Source organism: Thunnus albacares, chromosome 4, assembly GCF_914725855.1.
Source record: "Thunnus albacares chromosome 4, fThuAlb1.1, whole genome shotgun sequence".
Taxonomy (NCBI): Eukaryota; Metazoa; Chordata; class Actinopteri; order Scombriformes; family Scombridae; genus Thunnus; species Thunnus albacares.
In genome coordinates this window covers 7662276-7677484 of record NC_058109.1, presented here as the reverse complement: position 1 = coordinate 7677484, position 15209 = coordinate 7662276, and the positions used below count along the sequence as shown (strand labels likewise).

The following is a 15209-nucleotide window of genomic DNA, read 5'->3' as shown; positions in this document are numbered from 1 at the left end:
GTACCCTGTTTATAGTTCACAGACACAGCTTCACCTGTATATATATATAGTAAATTCCCTAGTGTATATTTCTGAAGATTGCTGTGTTGTTATTTTGTGTAAGTACATTGGGAGCCACTAAACCAGTCAGATTCCTTGCGTGTGTAAACGTAATTGGCCAATAAAGATGATTCTAATTTACATACATCTCAAAACAAGCCTGGAGGGGATATTTAAACTAAAATAAATATGTATAACATGTAAAATTTGCAGGTGCGGTCTCAGTCTCCATTTTAAGATAACAATCCATTGCATATATGATAAACCAAAATTAAGACTGTATTGTTAGTCAGATGTAATGAGCTCAGCGGTGAGCGGAGTGGATGTGATTCGGGCAGTGAACGCACCCCGCCTGCCTGCTCTCTAGTTACAGTATGGCGGCCGGGACTTGCGGAGGAGGACAACTTCTTGTAGATTCCTTCCAGAAAACTGCTGGAAGGCGATCGCAATAAGTTCAAACCACCACGGCAAACACGACCTGGACTGAGATAGACGACGACAGTGCAACTTGTGGCCTGTACCGAGGATTTTCCTGGAAGATAAACGGGCTGATGTGATGCGTGAGGAACCCCGCAGCCAAGAAACTCCCCTGATTTTTCCGCGTCTGTTTCTGCCCTGACTGTCAGTTAGCCGGCTAGCTGCTGCTAGGTAGTCGCACCGTCTTCATGCTAACGTCCGCTGGCAGGGCTCCGTAGTAGCCAAAAAAAAGACGGGGCTAGCTTGCTGCTTTTATTTGCTCCAGGAGACAGGGATGGCATTTCGTCCCCATTCGGTAAGCGAACTGGTTGAGAAGGGTGGGGAGAAAACATTTGAGGACCTGGATGATAAGTTTGTAAGCACTCATTAGCCTAGCCTAGCCTAGCCTAGCCTAGCTTGCTGGTACAACGCCAGAAATCGTTGGCCGGCAGTTAGCGCTTAGCTGGTCCACTAGCGAGCTAGCCAATTAGCATTTTAGTTGCACAAGAAGACCTGCTAATCCCCCAGTTCATCCCGGCTGAGTGTTTTGAAGCCTCCGCACTAACTAGTTAACCGTGACGAAGAGTGGGGAGTGAACTGTTTTAGTTTAATTGACCGTTCACGTATTGTAACTCAGGGGTATTTCTGGCATTCAGTCTTTCTAAGGTGTCGTTAGCGGTCTTGTAGGTGTTCTCTGGAGGGAGTGGTAACGTCAGGTAGCTAGCTGAGGTTCCCTGTATCAGGGCAACAAGGTCACACAGATTATGACTTTAAATGACGAATATAATAACACATTACTAAACACCAAACGTGTGTAGACCGACTGGCGTGTTGCACATTGGGGTGTGTGCTCCGATGTTAGCTCGCTGCAAGACAAGACTAAACACTGCAAGAAAGGGCGCAATAATTTGCTTTCGATAGTCATTATATTGATAGTTTCCTGGATTGGTAACTAATTTGAATAGCACTCACAATTATTGACTTGAACTGTTACTATCTTGGGGGGTGCGGGCTAAAGATAAAGTCTGGTGGCTGACTGGGCTCAATCGCCTGTTTCAGTGCTGGAGTAGTTTGATGGACGTGGGAGGCTGTTTGCCAGACTGTCCGTGCTATACTCAGTCATGTATGTCTTGACACATGGCACCTTGGTCTGTACATAGTGCCTGCTGTCAGATATAAGTGTCGTTATGTAGCTTTGGTGGACAGTGAGTGAAGGGAATGTCTTGTCTTTTTTATACCTGTCAGTTTGTTTTTTATTTTCATTTTTTTCAAACACAGGAGAGTCTTGTTGAATCAAAGTGGGAAAGTGGTGCAGCCCGGGCTGTGTACAGTGGACAATGTTTATTAGTTAGTGCCTAGAAGCTTGGAAGACTAACAACCCTGCCTACATACAGGCCATAGATATTGTAGATTATTCATTGGGGATTGCAACAGAAGCCTGCCACTCTGGATCAAGAAGACTTGTCCCTCGTGTCTGGTTGGAGTAATACTCTCAAGCCAAAATCAATGCCTTCAGCGCTGGCCGTGTTCGCCTGCCGACCCAACTCGCATCCATTCCAGGAGCGGCATGTGTACCTGGATGAGCCAGTCAAGATCGGCAGGTCTGTGGCTCGGTGCCGCCCTGCCCAGAACAATGCCACCTTCGATTGCAAGGTCCTGTCCAGGAATCATGCCCTGGTTTGGTTCGACCACAAGACCGGCAAGGTAAGACAAGACGATAATGACAAACTGACATTTGATTACTGTTTCTCCTAGGATTGACTGTCCTCCGTGATTTCAAATGAATTTGGTGTGAATCTTCTCACACTTTCTAATGAATATGTTTTGATTTAAAGTCATAACTGAATAATAATGGGGACCAATTATCCAAAATGCTGCAGCAGGCTAGCCTCTACAATAGCCTCACAAATGTCCACCTCAGAATGATTCAGAGGAATATTTATATTACAACTAGTCCTATCATAAACACATATTCTTTCACACAACAACACCCTGGAGCAAGACTTTCTCCCGAATGTGAACTCTGATTAGTCCTGAACAGATTCAGTTTGTTTAAGGGTGCGTTCACATTGATGCATGTTTGGAGAGATACGTCAAACTCTGGAGTGTTGCCTTTTGTAGACAAATCCAACACTGTACTTGGAAGGTAATACATAATCCCAATTGAGCACAGGAAATGTTCCCAAAACTCAAGGGATTATGGGTAGTAAAACACATATGGTGTTTCTCATGCTAGGAAAACGGGAAGAAAAATTAGCAGAACAAAATAATGTCTGGATTGGTTCTGGATTTATGCTCCACCCTCGACCAAAAAGTCTATCCTGATTGGAGATGTTCTATCAAAACCCAGTTGACAAGACACCTGAGTCACATGATTTATGTGTGCAAACTCTGCCTTTAATTGTGCAGGTAAATTTAACTTTCAGCCTTTCAGAACCTGTTTAGGTCTTGATCCTGACGCTTGTTTTGTGTTTCTACTCTACTTAAACAACAGTGAAGGTTAGGATGTAAATCTTATTAAATATGAGGTATTGGTAAAGGTATTGTAAATTTAATTTTGTGTGGACTTTCATTTTGTTATTGCACATTTTGCTCCCATTTATTGCAAGTACAGGGTCTTATTTTGTTACTTATTTATGTTCTGATTCATGAAACATGTTTTCTTCATCTGCATCATTTCATTTCACAAATAGCTTCAAAACAAAGTCATCCTCTTTAGGAACACTTGGGGCAAAAACACAAGCTCACCCCGCTTTTCCGCTAAAACAGAAAATCAAAACTCATCACGCCGAGAAAATCAACATGTCACATTTGAAAAGCTGGAACCATCAAATGTTCTGCATATTAAAATAATGAATAAGTTATGAAGATGATTTCTCATTAATTTTCTGTCAATCGACAGACAATTCAGAATCGTTTCAGCACCAATATCTTCTTTTTATACAGTTAATCTTTTGTGAAATATCTAAGTAATTTTTATCATTTGTAAAAGTTTGATTGTTGAAGACTAAACTCATTTTCTTGTTGAGATTATTTTCATGTAAATGAAGAGAGCATCATTAAGATTTTATTAGAAAACAGTTGCAGACTGGATTGAATTTAGTCCTGGAATACATCCATTGAGAAATGTCCGAAGTTCGGTGTAAGACTAGCTTTAATCCTTATCTGGGAATCCAACCTGTTATTTCCTTAAAATCCACAGGTCTGAGATCTGAAGCAGACGGATCAAATCTGTGCGTCGTAGCATCTGTCATTGTGTGGCTTTAGTGTATCTGTAGTTTCTCTGTAGAACAGGTCAAACAGGCTGAGACAGCCATGGGATTACCCAGCTATGTGGCATGCAGGGACTTTGAAATACCCTGTGTGCGTTTGTGTGTGCACACAGCATAAGCTATTTATAACGACAGTAGCGTCATCCTTTCCTCTGTTCAGGGATATATACACACACAAACTCGGTCCAACCAACATGCACACATACCGACACAGACTGATTTTTTGGCACTTGCAAGTCACCAATATATCCTGTATTGAAATGGATCAAATGGAGGATCAGTTATTATTAGTACTGATTTATTAACAGCTTTTATGGTCCAGAAAAGGACTGTACTGGTACTTTTTTATTGTGCTGATTAACATAGTTAATCAACTTTCAAAATAATGAACCTGGTCACTGACCGGCCATAAGTGATTTTCAATGCTAAAGTAGTTTGATCATACAAGAACAGATTTCACCAGAAGTTGAATAAATATATAATATGAACTCTGTTGGCCCAAACACAAGACGATTCCCTTTTGTAACACCTGCTTTTAGTCAATAGGAAACATATTACATTTTCTTGGTGCCTATCTTTGGCAGCTTCTTGCTTCCATACATTATCAACCTAAAACAGGTTAGGAGACTTTAAAAATTATAAAAAAAATTATAATTGCTTGTTGGGAATAGCGCCTCCATTCCTGTTAAACATCTCATATGTGACAGTAGTCTCAAGTAGTCTATCAACAGTCATTTCAAATCAAAATGTTCTCATCAAGAAATGAAGGGATTTTTGCAACATATGCTGCCATTTTTAAGTAAAGCCCAATCGATACATCGGCAGGCTGACTGTATCGGTTGATATTAACTTATCACAGGTGTCACAGCAGACATTTTAACTTGTCGTAGCAGGAAAAGCCCAAATAGAACTAATAACAGTAACGATGGCTCAGTTCCATTAAAGTGTCCAGGTAAGGCATAATGGTAAACCATCATGTACTATACCAGGGTCATGAATTTTGAAAAACTAAATAGGATTCAGCCTTTATGAATTATATTATTTGCATCTGTGCTTTTCCTGCTATGACATGTCAACATGTCTGCAGTGAAAAGATCTATTGGTAGAGGTGTATACAGCATGTTGGCAGATATAAAATACATTTTCAGTAAAATATGTCCAGTATTTCTTCATATTCATAATTATTTATAATTTATTTTCAGTTAAGTTTACTGTTCAAACTTTACCGTCGTGTTTTTTTTTAAAAAATAGAACATAAGCCTAAGCCAGTATAGCATTATTATTCTTGTTTTACTCTTGGTATATTGATATTGGCCTGAAAAAATCAGTATGCTTCAGGCTCTTTTTACACTTAAATTTAATTTTCACAGTGTTGAAGTACTACATAACGTGGGTAGAATTTGTCTTTAGTGTACAATTAGGACACAGGGTGAGTGCATATAAATAAAATAAAATAATGCAAATACAAAATACACTGCATTCAAGTTATGGACATTAGAGAAAGACTAAAAAGGGCAATGGCTCAGTATTCGCGCTCTCTCTCTCTCTTTTCTCACACACACACACACACACACACACACACACACACACACACACACACACACACACACACACACACACACGAAGACCTGGCTTGCTTAACCAATATCTCACAACTGTAGGTTCCTCTTGCAGTAAGAACATTGTTTGTCACATGAGTCTGCAGTTTTAAGTTTGTTAAAAAAAAAACAGCCGACAGTTTCACTTTGCTCTAATACCATGTTGAAACAGTTGGATGCAAGTTTGTTGCTTTCACCTGAACCGTTCTGCGTCGTGACCGAGAGCGTGTGCGGCGACATCCCGCTGTTCATTTAGCAAGCAAAAGTAGAATAAGGTAAGACGAGAACGGGTGTAAATATGTTTTTACTGTACATATCGTAACATTGTCTTTCTGATGGCTTTTTATGCTCTGCAGCCTTCGCCTCAATCTTGTCTGTGCGAGATAAGTGTGCACTGAAAAAGAAACAGGTATGGTTGGACGCGCTCTGTGATTGATGAACCAATCAGTCGGCTCAGTGATCCGGCACATTGCTGTATTATTGATGTGATCATTCTGCACATCAGAGCAGGGTCTTCTGTCCTACTGTAAGACTGGAAGAGACTCACAGAGATCCCTTACACTTACTGATTCTGTATGACTGACAGCAAAACCTGATGTTTTAGATCAATGAACATGTTCAGTTGTTCAGTCAGTTTAATTGTTTTGCAGCCAGACGTAAATGTGATTAAGGACTGAGAACTGTAACACTGTGATTACACGTTATGTATTGTAGCCCGCTGATGTCATAGAGTCCTGCTGGGACTGTTGCCTTGACACTGACTTCTGTGAAGGAAGGATGAACTAATTGACATGAACACAGCTGGTGGGATGAATATCTGAAGGGCTCTTAGAAAAAAAGAAATAATGAACTGTGTTCTTATTTAAGCAGCAGCCATCATTGAAAGGTCAGATCAGACCCAGCTGCTTCTCTCTTAACCCCGGAGGTCCTGGGACCTCAGTTTGGGAAGCGCTGTGTTTGAGAAGCGGAGATAAAGACAAGCAGACAGCCAATCAGACAGCCCACATTCCTATGAGAGGACCAGTCAGAGTGTTTCTCAGACAAACAGCCCCCGGCAGTCAAGTTGAGTTGTCCACGCTCCGTCATTGATGGTTGTTACGTCTTTCCTCCGTAACTTTGAAAAACTGTACCCAGATTGAAATGTGATCAAAGACGTTGTGTTTATCTGGTATATATTTAATAGTTTTCTGTCTGTAATTTATCATTACTGCTACAGCAACTACGTCAAGCCCCGATGAAGTTTGTTTACATTCCATGAAACAATACAAAAGATATATTACCATGTTACAGTCGTGGCTCAAAATATTGAAAATGCTGAGTACAAGTTGTTTTTCACAGTCTTAAGTTTATTTTGGGGCCAATGCACTCAACACGGAGCTGTTGAATGCAAAGAACTCATCCTTCAAAATGACCCCCAAACATTTCAGGGGGGGTTTTGCACATGTCCTGCCTGATTATAATTAGGGCTGGGTATCAGACATCTGTACTGTCTTGGTACCGACTGCCATAAATACTGACAAAAACTATTAAAATGTTAAAAATACACATCAGTGAATAACACTGTTGCACAATATTGTAACATTCAGAAAAAGTATAATTTATTAACCTTTTGAGATTTTTTATAAATCTCTCATTTATAAAAAACAATTTTTAAGTGTGTGAATGGCCTTGCCCCAGAACTAGTCAGTCAAATGATTTTAAAATATAATAGCAAAGGAGCCGCTATGGAGGGAGCAATTAGTGGAGACTGTAAACCAGCGAAAGGCAAAACAACATTCGGTCAATCCTCTTTTCCAGTTAAAGGCCCACAGATTTGGAATAACCTGCCATCAGAAATAAAAACATTAACTGATTTTTAAAGCTTTTAATACTAAGGCAAAACTATGGCTTAAACAAAGGCAAATCTGTGAACACTGAGATACATGGGTGCTACCTCTCATAGGAAGACAACAGCAGGTGAAAGTCAACTCAACTCTCTCAGACATACAGGTTAGAAGTACTGGAGCTACAGCCATACTCTGGTTTACTCACAAAAGATTCAGACATTGCTATGTATAAGTCAGAGATGGAAGAGGTTGCTCAGTGGTGTGAGGGGACAACCCCGATGTTAAACATCAAAAAGACTAAAGAAATGGTCTTCGATCCCAGGTCTGTTGGTGATCACAGCCTAGGTTTAATCAACGGGGAGAGAGTTGAGCAGGTAACACCATACGAGTACTTAGGTATTCACTTTGATTCTCAGTTACAATGGGCTCATCAAGAGGAGTATTTTTGCAGTCAGCGTCTGCATTTTCTGTGAAGGCTCAGTGTCCGAGTTGGTAAAAGCATTACGTTATGGTTCTACAGGGCAGCTATGAATCTATTATTCGTTATGGCAGCACAACATGGTTCGGTAACCTGTTCGTTAAACTCAAATCACAACTCCAAAACCTTATCAGAAGGGCTGGGAAAATAGTTGGCATGCTGCCCCCGTCTCCTCTCCGGGAGATATTCGAGGAGACAGCGAGGAAGCAGGGCCTTCAAATCACCTGTGACCCAAACCACATCCTTCACAAAGAGTACGAGCCGATGCCTTCGGGCAGAAGGTACAGGTCACCAAACTGTATATTGAATGGGTATAAATTTTCCTTAGTTTCACTATCAGTCAAACTACTTAACAGTAAGAGATGAGGTGGGGGAGGATTATTGGGGGGGAATGAGTGGTATCTTGTAGGGCATCGTGCAGTATTCTTGATGTGTGTGTTCTTGTGTATATGGAATTGTGTGTGATATTGCATGTTAACTGTAGTTTGATTGTACATGTATATGGGTATGTTGTGTGTGTATAAGGAGAGGCTGTGTGTGCTGCTTTGTCACCTGTGTTCTCTCAATTACCCAAGGGAGACAATAAAGGCTAATCTTAATCTTAAAAACTACAGTGGTCTGGAGTGCTGCAATGACTAGTCGATTAATCGATTAGTTTCCAACTATTATTTATTATTATTATTATTATTTCTCTGATTCCAGCTTCTCAAATGTGAATATTTTCTGGTTTATTTAGTCCTCTGTGATGGTGAAGTAAATATCTTTGGGTTGTGGACAAAACATTTGAAGATTTCACCTTGTACCGTGGGAAGCAGTGATCGACATTTTTCACCATTTTCTGGACCAATCAATTAATCGAGAAAATAATCAACAGATTAATTGATAATGAAGATACTAGTTAGTTGCAGCCCTTGTGCTCTGCTGTTTTTGGGAAATTACTGACCCTTTTTAAAAAAATGAAACTATATATTTGTGAGCTGTTTTTAAAGATCTACGTCTTCGGTATGAACCAGTGGGTTTGGAGCTGAGTGCCACAGACAAGATTAGGGAAGTATTGTGAAGTGGACTAATGCACAGTTGGTTTTGTTCTTTTTATGGATTTGTTGACAATAAAAAAAAATATATAGAATGACACCAGACTTGAACTTTACCATTTGAGAGCTTTGTTGAAGGCGAAACAAGACTTTTGTGGAAAAACATTTCCATTACTTTCAGAAAGGTATTGAAAGAAAAATGTCTTTTCGCTATCTGCACAGAAACTCGCATTATAAATGAAACCCAGCCTTGATAGATCTTTTTCAAAGCAGAGGATTGACATGTCATAGCAGGAAAACAGCATGAGGAAATGATAACATGAATAAAGGCTTCATTCCATTCACGTTTATCAGTTTCAAGGCCATGGTGTTGTGCATGACTGCTCCCTAGCATGACTCACTGGGAGACTTAATGGAACTGAGCCATCATTGGTTCCTGTTATGACCAGTCAAATATGTCTGATTTGCCTATTATAATACTTGGAAAATGTCCACATCCCACCTTGAAATGCTACCTAAGAAGCGCGTTTACACTTAAGACAGGACGGCTATGTAGCTGTCAGTAACTGTCCTTAAACCAGAAATCACTATACAGCCTGTCAGTCACTCAGTGGTGTGCTCAGACAGATACATACCAGATTAAACCAGATTTAGGACTCACAGTGGAGGTCTCTGTAACGCAGCTGTATCACTTAGAGCTATCCAGCCAGCCAGCCAGTCATTCATTCATCCAGTGAATGTGTACACTGAACCCTAACACGTGCCAGCTGACCAGATCAGACCAGGTTTATCCTACTGGGGGACGTAGTTGTAACACATCAAAACTACACCTGGTAACTCCTACAGAGCCCTGACACTAATCTGTAAAAACAACAGATTTTTGATGTCCACACTACATCCAGTTTTAGTGAATGTTACATGAAAAAGTAAAGTGAAAAGTAAAGAATATCAACTAATACAGGCTGCTGGTCAAATTCTGGCTTTGGTAAATCATGTGGATGAGTTTGTTTATACTGAAAGGTTAGCATCTGCTAGTTGGACGGTAAAATGTTGAATCGTCTGCCTTCCTGCTTCATAAATACTCTGCTAGCCAGTGTACATACTGCTGCATCAGTGCTGTTGTTTTGCAGCTATGTGTGATATGATGTTAGAGCTAAATTTGTCCTCTTTTGTCCTACATGTTTCCCTGCTGGCGGCCTGTATGCCCCCATGCAGTACCTCCACCCACATCAGGATCTGCAACACTTTGTCACATTTGGTCAGCCTTCTGTGGAGGATTTAGAGTTAAGAAGTGAAAAGAATGCAGGGGAACCCCAGACTGTAATTGAACTATGAATGAATGGTTTAAGAGTGTTATCAGCTTGAAGCCTCACGGTTTAAACAGGTATAACTACGAGTCAGCAAGTAGAAACCTGTGCTGGGCACCACAGAGTGAATATCCCTCCTGCCAGGTGAAGACAAACCATGTCATTTTATATACTTGTGCTTTTGATGTCTGGCTGGTGTTGGTTTGGAACATGTTATTATCTGATTTCACAATCTCAAAAATATGTCTTTTAATGAGGACATTAGCTATTGTCTGCTGATACTGAACCTTTGAAAATATCCATGACAACAGTTGTAATTCCAAATAAGTAAAACTATGACTCATATCATTGGTTTACATTAACTTAAAGGAAAAAAACTGGTGCCCTATGACTAGAGAAAACTGAGTAAAAGGCTGTGGATTCCCCATACTGCTCTTAAGGGGGAATCCTACAACAACCAGATTGCATTGCATGCGTCTCGTCCAATGAGCTTCCAGTGAGCTGAGCTACTCGCGGTGTGTTTAAGACCAGCAGGGTAGCAAAGACAAAGTGAGCTGCGTTATATATTTTTTACTGAAGCTTATTTACAAAACGTTATTCCTCATTGAGTCTGGATATATCATATCGGTGTTTCTAACCCTAACCGTGTTTCTTTTACCTATTTTGGATGATCATGAGCCAGACTGGATGGTGCTCAAAGCTGGATGCGGCCACTTGTTGGTCAGTGTTATGGGTCTCTGGTTTGTCACTCTGACGGCAGCGACACTACGGGGTAACCAGGCTACCTTGGCTAAGCCGGCTAATGTACATCCATGTAGCATGCTACAGCTACGTGGTGTGCTGCCAAAACGTCCCGGGTGGAACTTGCGCTCTAGAATTATTGTTCCACATGTTGGAGTAAGTGGAGTATTAAATTATTTTTACAGTAATGGTTTGGGGCACAGACGAATTGGTTCTTGTTTGTTCAAACTAGTTTTTTTCTTTTTTTTAGTGACAGCCCGATTGCTTCTTAAGCCTTCTTTTATATGTGGCTTTAAGGATGCAAATGCTGGTTGTTTGGTCCATTTGTTAGACTGGAACATGCAAAGAAATATGTAAACACACATTAGCATTACAAGCTTCAAGTTAGCATATTAACATGCCAACATTTGAATGTCGGAGGATAAACCTTCTGATATTTGTAACCCGTCCTTTTCACTTGCATCACCCTGAGGAGAAACTTAACAAGAGACCTCGGTGTCACAGTCTGGTCACAGTCTTTTTCCCCCGGGATGTTTCCTCAAGTAGATGTACATCAGATGTTGTTTGTGCGGGGGAAAAAATTATGTTATTGCCAGTCTAGTTGGTAAGTTGTAATGAGGACACACACAAACACACCCGCACACACACGCTCTCTCTCTCTCTCTACAGTAGATGAGTCATTAGATCGCTGCAGGCCTCAGGTGGGACCAGATATACTCTGAAATGGAGAATAGATTCTTCACTCCCTGTACCTTTAGAGTTACTGCTCGACTACAAGTGCCCCATAACAGTCAGCATCAGTGCGCACAAACTAACTGATTATGAACAGATAGGCTTACAGCTTCATAACTAGAATGGCCACTTCTGTAGCTGTCACGCCTGGGTGTTTTTGGAGTAGATTCAGTCCTAAAACCTTTTGAATACATTCGCTTACATGAAAACATTGACAATTAAAATACACTTCCATCCCAAGCCACCACTTCAAAAAAATACATCTTCACCGCTACTGCCTCACTGCAACAGAGTGCTATCATCACTGCGAGACCAAGCCACGCTCAGAATATAGCTATCCAGGGAGATAACCAGTTAGCGCATGGTTTTAATACAGCATCATTCACCAGCCTCTCAAGTCTGTTTTTGCTCTGGAGGGTAGTTGGTTTGTGGTAAAGACAACCGGAGAGCTAATCATTCAGTCAATCAGGCAGCCAGTGGAGAGCAGTGTTGACAGCAGAGCTGTTGTCTGGTATCAGTATTCCATGGCATGGTAATGGCCTCAAATCTGAATACCAACACAGCACAGGAACGCTGTTACACAGACAGGACACAGCTCTGTAACTCTCTTTTATATCTGCGTGTGAGTGTGAAGGAATAAGACACTGTTGGCAGGAAAGGCAGGCTGGCAGTCTCGGCTCTGGCATTGTGCATGTGTGTGTTCAGTGATAGAATACTGCGTCCAGATACTGCAGCAGGACACCACAATGAAACCTTAGAAATGGGATCTACTGATATGCAGTCAAGAAGCTAGCACAGACAACGCAAAAAAAAGACAGTCAGCTCATTTACATCAGTTTATTTTTAATCTTTTTGCTAACGCATCACAAATATTACAAGCAGCAATGCAGCATTGACAATGTTAAGTATGAGTGATTAGAAGATTTTCTGACCCATATTGCAATTGCTATTATTTTCTATAAATTACCCCAGCAATGTATTGGTTGGCCACATGCTGATGTTACATTATTGTAAAATCTTATTTACTCATCTGTGAACCAAATTCTGTAATGCAATTCTGTATTAATGTTTGCACGTTTGTAGGGCTGCAACTAACGGTTATTTTCATTATTCATTATTATTAGTTATTTTCTCGATTAATAAGTTAGTTGTTTGGTTCATAATATGTCAGAAAACGGTGCAAAATGTCAATCACTGTTTCCCGAAGCCCAAGATGATGTCAAACGTCTTGTTTTGTCCCCAGCAGTCCACAACCCAAAGATATTCACTTTACTATCATAGAAACGAGAACATATTCACATTTGATGAGCTGCAACCAGAGAATTTGGACGTTTTTGTTTTAAAGCTGGAGTGCAGGACTTCTGGCAGTGAGAATAATTACAAAAACAGTGTTGACACATGCTTACGTCATAGGACCCGCCTTAGCCTACTTCGTTGCTGCATGGTGACTGTTATGAGCACCACACAATTCTAGCGAAATGACTCATTTAACTCAGAATTCAAACTCATCAGAATTTGATCCATTTGGTCCGATAACACTTGGAAAGTCAAGAAGAGCTGCACAATTAAATGATTTTTAACCCCATTCAAGTAAGCAGAAAGCTAACTGGAAGTCAGGCGGCTCGGCTGGCGGAAGTCTTTGTTGTGTATGCTCTGCCCATAGAGCATGGACAGTATGCATTCATCCGGCCAGCGCAGGAATGTCAAACCCCACACCAGATTTAAAAACTCTGCATACTGTGAAATACAGAGAGATTTGTCTGGCGGTGACAGACTTACTCAGCATTGTGTGAACTGGTTCAGTAAGGGATTGAATGTAACCGACCTTCATTTAGATGTAAAAGTTCCGCACTGCAGGTTTAAAGAATGATTTCAAAGTGATTATTGAAATAGTTGGTGATAGCTAGCAACTAATAGACTGCAGCAGCTGCTCTACATGTTTGCACCATGATCATTTGTACATTCAAGGTCAATATATATATATGTGTGTGTATGTATATATATCCATATGTATATATATCCATCTTCATTTTAAACCTTAACAGCACTTTTCAGTTCAGAATATATTTGACATATTTTTCATTGTAAATTTTTATTTTATATTCTATTTGATTACTTGACTTGTGGTACTTTTTTTTTTTTAATCTTATTTGTATAGATAGGATACAAGTTATAGATACTTGTATTCTCTCAGCTTCTATTTTGATTGTTATGCACCACAACACCAAGGCAAATTCCTTGGATGTGCAAACTAGTTACTTGCCTTTAAACCTGATTCTGACATAGTGTTAAATGAGACAATATAGATAAAGCCTGGCAGTCCATTTTCTAGTGTATCTTTCCAGACCACAAAGTGATACAGAGTGATGTTTTCATACTTTAGGAAAAACCTTTTTTCAACCACTTTTCATTTGTAGTTCGTCCAACACACAGTATTAACATGAAATAACTATAGTTGACCAACTAAGTTGACAGTCGGCAACTAAACTTTCTCTTGCAGCTCGTGAAGGCATTAACTCTTAAACCTGCAATAACAAAATGTTTTTTTTTGTATGGCTATATAGGGAAAGAAACTTTGACAGGATGTAAGTAGACAGACTATTTTTACTGAAAGTTAACTTGGGATGCTGTTCAGATGTGATGCTGACATGCAAAACCTACAGAGTATTTCCAGGGTGTAGTGCATGTCTGTAAGAGGCTGTAGATGGAGAAGAAGGCAGGGCAGAGTTTGTTGATCGCGGTGTGTGTCTGTGCAAAGTACCAGTTGACTAAACCTGGACTCCTGCCACCATATCTAGAAGAGACGGGTTGCTGCAACTGGCAAATAGAAAGAGGGTTTTATCAGTTAGCATGTGAACATATTACTGCAGCAGAATGTGTGTGTGTGTGTGTGTGTTTCCTTGAAAGGTGAGTGTTAGTGTGTGCGTGTGTGTGTGTGTGTGCATTTGTGTCGGCCACAGATTCCAGCTGCCTATTTTCAGCTCTGTCACTAGAGGTCTAAATGGAAGTCAGGGGGAAGAGAGCGAGGGAGTGCACATGGTATTCACTAACTCTTGTCTTCCAGTATGGATTATCTACTTGAACCAGTAGCTCATAAGACAAAACTTGTAAACAAAATATCATCGATTTTTTTACTGTCAAATATGCAATTGATTAGTCGATAGACAGAAAATCATCCTCACAATTGTGATAATCGATTTAAGTCATTAATAAAGCAAAAATGTCAATCATTATGTGGTTAAAGCTTCTGAAATGTGAGGATTTGCTTTCTGTTTGTCTTTTTCTAAACTGAATATTGTTGGATTTTGGACTGCTGGACGGACAAAACGTAAAGTCACCTCGAGCGCTTAAAACGTATCATTTACATAACATTTACATTTTTAACTGAACAATTAATCAAAAAAGCAATTGATGATGAAAATAATCATTTGACGCAGCCCAAAAGTTTTTCACTCTCAGTAAAGGTATCCAATGAATGTCGTAAAGTCTTTTTCTGGAATGTTTCCCTCTCTGCTGTGTCATGAATCTTGTTTTTTTGCTAAGTTTTATGCTGTTTTAAAACCAAATCAAACCCGTCTTCTTTATAGATAACGTTTTTTGTCTTTTAAGGAATCTGAGCAGATATCTACTTGTAAGTAGCAGGAGGAAGCTTTTCTACCAAGCAGCCTACGTGGAGGATTTCCTTGTTCTGCTTAGTTTTATTAGGCTTATTTTCAAATAAGATAC

General features: G+C 40.1%; 1 protein-coding gene across 9 annotated transcripts in view; it reads left to right on the top strand.

The window, feature by feature from the left end:
- The first annotated feature begins 380 nt into the window (after positions 1–380).
- slmapa (sarcolemma associated protein a) overlaps positions 381–15209 on the top strand; it is a 67705-nt gene continuing 52876 nt past the window's right edge. For 5 of the 9 annotated variants that reach the window (XM_044348968.1, XM_044348965.1, XM_044348964.1 and 2 more), the window contains exon 1: positions 382–2199. In XM_044348968.1, coding sequence (XP_044204903.1) covers positions 2002–2199 — 198 coding nt within the window. In that variant the 5' untranslated portion in view covers positions 382–2001. Of the gene's footprint in view, positions 2200–15209 lie in introns of all 9 variants that reach the window. The other 4 variants (XM_044348963.1, XM_044348960.1, XM_044348962.1 and 1 more) reach the window with 2 other exon arrangements.